The 6,764-nt window shown below is 40.7% G+C and overlaps 1 protein-coding gene across 1 annotated transcript in view; it reads right to left on the bottom strand.

Moving 5' to 3' along the window:
• Window positions 1-2,523: 2,523 nt before the first annotated feature.
• MRPS30 (mitochondrial ribosomal protein S30) overlaps window positions 2,524-6,764 on the bottom strand; it is a 5,148-nt gene continuing 907 nt past the window's right edge. The window contains exons 2-6 of the mRNA XM_035889485.1: window positions 6,624-6,762; window positions 6,228-6,373; window positions 5,054-5,156; window positions 4,347-4,523; window positions 2,524-2,949 (exon numbers count right to left, since the gene is read on the bottom strand). Coding sequence (XP_035745378.1) covers window positions 2,681-2,949; window positions 4,347-4,523; window positions 5,054-5,156; window positions 6,228-6,373; window positions 6,624-6,762 — 834 coding nt within the window. The 3' untranslated portion in view covers window positions 2,524-2,680. The remainder of the gene's footprint in view (window positions 2,950-4,346; window positions 4,524-5,053; window positions 5,157-6,227; window positions 6,374-6,623; window positions 6,763-6,764) is intronic.

Raw genomic sequence — 6,764 nt, 5'->3', positions numbered from 1 at the left:
GTTTGTAAAGAACTGCAGCCTGTGAGAAGGACTCACGTTGGAGGAGTTTGTGGAGGACTGTCTCCCGTGAAAGGGACCCCACATTGGAGCAGGGGAAGAGTCCTCTCCCGAGGAAGAAGCGGCAGAGACAACATGTGATGAACTGACCCCAACCCCCATTCCTGTCCCCCTGCACCGCTGTGGGCGAGTAGGTAGAGAAAATTGGGAGTGAAGTTGAGCCCAGGAAGAAGGGAGGGGTAGAGGGAAAGTGTTTTAAGATTCAGCATTTTTTATCCTTTCCTTCTCTGATTTTGATTGGTAATAAATTAATTTCATCAAGTTGAGTCTATTTTGCCTGTGATGGAAACTGGCGAGTGATCTCTCCCTGATGTTATCTCGACCCATGAGCCTTCTGATCTACTTTTCTCTCCTCTGTCCGGTTAGAGGGGAGTGATAGAGCGGCTTTGGTGGGCCCCTGGTGTCCAGCAGGGGACAACACAAAACAGGTATCAATCATAGAATCACTTTGGTTGGAAAAGACCTTTAAGATCATCGAGTCCAACCGTTAACCTAACCCTGCTATCCCACCACTAAACCATGTCCCTAAGCACCTCATCCATCCTTCTTTTAAATACCTCCAGGGATGGGGACTCGACCACCTCCCTGGGCAGTCCATTCCAGAGCCTGACAACCCTTTCAGTGAAGAAGTTTTCCCTAATGTCTAGCCTAAACCTGCCAATTCTAAGACAGGTCACAGGTCATTCTCTATAATCCACGTGCCTACCCACCCAGAGGTTTCTCTTTTCCTGCATGGAACATTTGTTTAATCCAACAATCAGCAGTGATCAGAACTAGCAATACTCAGGCATTGTTAAGACAAAAAGAGTGCTTATGGACTTTTTACTTCTGTTAAAAAGAAACCAGTACTCATGCACATATTACTTATCTAGATTATCCTCTGCTGGTGGGGAAAGCCGCAACTATAGTTCGTTCCAATATTAGCAAAGTACTGATCAAGTAAGACTCTACAACTATCTCATCTGTCACTAGCAAATACTCTATAAGCCAGTTTACAACAGGAAGCAGGATCCCCAGTTGCTCAGGCTGCAGAATCTGTGGACAAGTATTTCAACAGGAGTCACGTATGATTCAGTACTCTCTTTAAAAACAAACTACTTGACTCTTAACAAGAACACAGGGAAATTCCAAAAAGGTCGGTCACAGTGTACAGAACTACATTAAATTCTAGGCACATTTAATTACCTCAAAACAGATATATTTTCCTGACAAGTATTCCTGAACAGTCCTTAAAACTTGTATCTTATTAATCAGAGATTGTAGTCACAGTTTGGGCTCAGCTGTGTTCTACCAAAACCAGCCTTAAGACATCCAAGTATCAGCAATAAAAACACCAAGATGCCTACAGCTGAAATCAAAGTCCCAAGCTAAAGGGAAAACTGTAGACTCCAAATGCATTTGAGAGCTCTCTCTGTGGTTCCTGTGGTGACAGCTTCAAGATGCATGTCTATAACAGAATCTTTGGAGGCAAGTTTCATTGTGTTCGTACTACTGCTTGATAAATGTCTAAAAATTTCCCATGCCAACTTCCAACTAACTAAATTGCCAACCATTCATTTTTAAAAAACACTTTTTATTCTGAGTTGACTTTCTCTCTAGATTGAGTAAGCATTTTAAGACAACCAATTTCTTTTTAGGCATAAAATTAGAAATTTTTCACCAGTCCTTAGTATCAAGACAGTAATTACCTAGCAACATGATCAAATGGTATCATGGTTTAATCCAGGCCGGCAACTAAGCCCCACGCAGCCGCTCGCTTACTCACCCTGGGTGGGATGGAGGAAGAGAACTGTAAAGGTTAAAGTGAGAAAACTTGTGGCTTGACATAGAGACAGCTTAATAGGTAAAGCAAAAGCCTGGCGTGGAAGCAAAGCAAGGAATTAATTCCCTCCTTCCCATGGACAGGCAGGTGCTCAGCCATCCCCAGGACAGCAGGGCTCCATCACGCATAACAGAGACTTGGGAAGACAAACGCCATCACTGCAAATGTCCCCTCCCTCCTTTTTCCCCCAGCTTTATGTGCTAAGCATAACATCATATGGTATGGAATACCCCTTTGGTCAGTTGGGGTCAGCTGTCCCGGCTGTGCCCACTCCCAGCTTCTTGTGCACCCCCAGCCTGCTCACTGGTGGGGTGGGGTGAGAAGCAGAAAAGGCCTTGACCCTGTGTAAGCCCTGCTCAGCAACAGCTAAACACATCCCTGTGTTACCAACACTGTACCCAGCACAAACCTAAAACACAGCCCCATACCAACTACTGTGAAGAAAATTAACACTACCCTAGCCAAAACCAGCAGATGGTCATATGAATTCATACTTTGCTGTGACAGTTCAAGACAGAGCTAGGGGTCTGCCAAAAGAAAGTATTCACATGACTTTGAACTAGTGCAATACACTTCCAACAGTAAATACACATAAGACATTAAGGTGTTCTAGACATTTATTTTTCAGTGTACATTAGCATACATTTAAAATAAAGAAATAAGCCCCAAGTATCATAAAAGATGTATACAGTGTTTGCTAGACAAAAACTTGATGGAGAACAAGGCATATTCTAGCCCATACTTCATGGAGTTACAGTGAAGCTCAGGCACATAAACAGCAATACTTTATTATTTAATCATTTACAACTCTTTTGGTCTGTTTAACAGGAAACGAACCAAATGAAGCAGAACTTCGTCATTAAAGCCTTTCACACTACCATCTTCCACAACATCATACAATGGCTTACTGTCTGTACCCCAACAGATATTCTTCCGAGGGTTATTTTGAATAGTTTCTACCGTTAGTGCTAAAGTATTTAGCTGGTAACAGAAGAAAGCAAAGTATTTCCCATCAGTCACTACTGCCTGTGATACAAAAGGACGGGTCACATCTGCTTCATTCCAGAATCCTACAAAATAAAGTAACAACACTAGTTATACAAGACTCAAAATTCCTATCAGCACACACATCTAAACTGCAATTCTGAAATACAGAAAAATAATAGGAATTCCAGCAGCCAGTTAGTAGAGAAAAAAGTCCCAACTGCTTAGCAACACAAGCATTCTTCATACAGACTAAATCACCACCACCAATTAAGGTTATTTCCAAGATCAGGGACACAGTGGCATATTTGCATTTTGTACATAGTTCCCTGTCACTGACTGATAAAAACCCCACACTGCTCAGCCAAGTGACTTTTTCAAAATAACGTGAGTTATTAATGCATCCAGGTCCTGCAAGTGATGTAAGGGGAAACATCTTTTGACTATTCCAAGTTTCCCATAGGGAAGTGAACATTTGTTTCATGACAGAAGCATGTATATGCATGAGCATAACTGACTATTGTAACCAGCCAGACAACACCAAGATCACTATATCAGTAGGTATTAATGCTTCAAACAACCCCTGATGAGCATTAACAGTCTTTTAAAAATATTTTCTTTACATATTTATGAACATGTGCTAGCAAACACAGTAATATTCTTAAAAGATATTTGGTATCATGTGCAATGAACACCGCTAGAAACTGTTACAGAAGAAAAAGCTTCATGAATTTGAATCACACGGCCCTTAAAACCCATAATGTGCTTACAACTGTAACCAGCTTTGAAGCCAAGACTTACTTTAATGTTTTATGCCCACAAAAAAGTCAAGCTTTCTAACATACTATTACATAAAAAATCTGATACAGAGACAGCAATATACATCATAGTCAAAGGATTTTCTTTGACGTGTTGTTTCACAAGTGAAACGAGCAGGTATCCTCCAGTAACACTAGATAATAATTATATTTACAGGAATAAGCAACAGACTGATTTGGTCTGTCCATCCAGGTCTTCTGGGATTTTTAGACAAACATAGGCATAAAATTCTAAAAGCTGCTGACATTTTTCTTTCACTGGCTGTAGGTTCATAGAATTGACATTTCTGAAACCAGGGGCTAAGCAACATAGCTGTTTCAGAAAAAAACCCCAAAACCTGCTTGGTATCTACCACCCTTCCCCATAACAAATGTGGAGCGAGCAAGAGAATGCAGGACTGAGGTTTTTGCACAGGCTTAGCATTATATATGAAAAAAAAATTCTGCATAATTAATTCTCCTTGAGTCAAAGTACTCAAAGTCTTAACTAACTCCCTTGTATAAGGTTTGCTTCATTCATTGGCTCAATTAGATTTTCAAAGACCTACTTAAAGGATGGTCTTGAGAGGAAAAAACATGAGAAAAAGGTGATGGGGAGGAAAAATTAGAGAACTTTACAGTAGGCATTCACCACCAGGAAGAATTTATCAGCTTGACTGTCTCACCTTGATACATTGCTTGTGCTGCTGTCCAGGCAAAGAGACTTGCAATACCATTAGCTCGATAAAGAACTTCAATCTGATCCTCAAGATTTGCTCTTATAAACCTCTGTCTTTTTAGTTTATCAGGAATAAGATGAAACTGGGTGTGTCCATAACAGCATGGATCTGCTACCTTTGATCCTGTGTCCCCCGAGAAGAAAAAAAAAAATTTAAGAGTCAGGTCAGAGAACACTCTTTATTATGCATACAAACACATCTTTACTTTCAGACTCCAAACAACAGAAGGTTAGAACCTCTACTGTAGACCTGTATAAATCTTGAGAGCCTTCCATTTCTGAAACTGGAGGGCTTGCCCAACTCCAAAAGGCAAGAGAACAGAAACTAAAATGTCTGAGGGGACATACCAAATTCAAAGCCAGTTTTCTGCCAATTTTCTATTCAACCGAACTCCTTCAAGCAAATCTGGACACGAAGTACCATAGGCACAGGAGGATGCTACTACCCATTGCCTAACTGACATGGAATCTCAATAGAAATTTACATACAATATATATTTATGTAGTATAGTTATATATAAAAATATATGGGTTTTTTCTGTTAGACAGGAGGAGAAAGGTGAGGGAGGTGGTATTTGTTTGGGGTTTTTTTTTTCAGTTGTTTTGGGTTTTTACGCAAAAAAGTAGTAATATTTTATTACTAGAAACTCTTACCTATAAATACCTTGTTTTCATACTGCTTTTTGAACAATGGCAGTTTGGATGGTTTGTGATCAATAACAGGAACATCCCCAAGATCTGACTCCAGCGATACAATCTTGAAGGAAGAAGAAACAAAAGCCACAACATTAAGTCATGTTTCTGACATCAGGCCTCATATGATATGCCACTTTCTGGTCAGACAGCAGAAGATGCAAGTCTTGCTTACAAACACCATATATATAATTTTAACTGAAATTGATTTTTGCAACAGAACGTGTTGTCTTGTGATGAGTGCTAGTACGTGCATCTTACATTGATGTCTTAAATTTCTACAATATATAAAAAACACTGTGTGAAACAGCACTGACAAAAGCTGCCAACTGGTACTATCTTCAAAATCAGAATCTGCTTCTGTAGAAAACGAGCAAAAACATTTCTAGCAGCAGTTGATAAACTAACTTGAACCATCAGAGCGAGTTTACAGGTATTCAGTGTTTTGCATTATGTAACATTTTTAATTGCCAAGACAGTTCTTCCCAAATGCCAAGGTTTGTAACATCTGACAGTATTAGCCTAAGCAAATTGTACAATTACGTTAGCAAGAAATGTTCAGCTTTTACAGAAAGTGAAGCACAGTTTTCTGTTTGTGCTGGAAGTTAGGCAACAGACACTCAGAGGCTACATGATTACCACTGTATAAACCTACAAGAAAAAGACTACAATATTGAATCCACTTCTGGAAAACTGAGCATTCGAGAAAACAACTGTTAAGCAGCATTAACAGGTAACAGAGCTCACGTTCAGACCACACATGCTCTCTCTTACTCCATTCTTTTTCCATTTCTCTCATTGTCCTCCACTGAGGAGACAACGTTCCACACTAGGTTTCTTATTCTTGCCTCTACTTACCAGAATAAAAGAAGTTAAAAACTCCCTTTAATTAAGTGTAACAACATGCATTTTATCTAAAGCACAAAGATGACCAACTTTAAGTTCAGAAGACTCCTGATATCTACAAAGCACTTACAACAAGATATCAAGGGCATTAAGACTTGAAAAACGCATAAACATGCTACATGCCTGATTAACCAGGTCCTTCACATACTACCTATCACATGGTTTCAGTGGCAATCAGAAACATAAGTAAAAATGCATGTGATTAGCTTGCTGTTGAAAATATCCACACCTCTGGAAGCTGCTTTGGTACACGGATCTGGAGATGCGGGTTATCATCTATCTGAAATCGCACAGGATCAACTCTACCCTTTCGATGTCCATGAACAATAACTTCCTCACCATGATGCCAGTAATAGTTAACTTGAGGTTTTAGATCTGAAACAGAACAGAGAGAAATAGAGATCGCCCCTTTGTATTTAAAACCCTCCTACTTCTTGTTCTGTAGCTGCAGTAACTCAGAAAAATCAAAATCCACTCGCACCGCATGGGATGATAGAGACGAGATGAATTACTAGTCATGGTCTGAACAACTCAGCCAGACCAGCGACACTCCTGCAGGTTTCTCAGACCAGCCCCACCGCCCAAGGGCTCCCACTTCCCTCTCCCTCCCACCCCCGTTCCACACCAAGGGAGGAGGCAGCCAACAGCGGGTTGCGACCGCAGAGAGCAGCGGTGAGGGTGGAGACGAGCTGCGTAAGGAACGGGCCGGGCGTGTGGTCCTGATCGCGGTAGAGGAACGGCCGCTTCTTATTCTGGTAGAAGCTCT

The sequence above is a fragment of the Egretta garzetta genome, unplaced genomic scaffold (genome assembly GCF_000687185.1).
Source record: "Egretta garzetta isolate BGI_Z169 unplaced genomic scaffold, ASM68718v1 scaffold712, whole genome shotgun sequence".
NCBI classification, from domain to species: Eukaryota; Metazoa; Chordata; class Aves; order Pelecaniformes; family Ardeidae; genus Egretta; species Egretta garzetta.
Note: the sequence above shows the minus strand (reverse complement) of the source record. Positions and strands in the feature narration are given on the sequence as shown.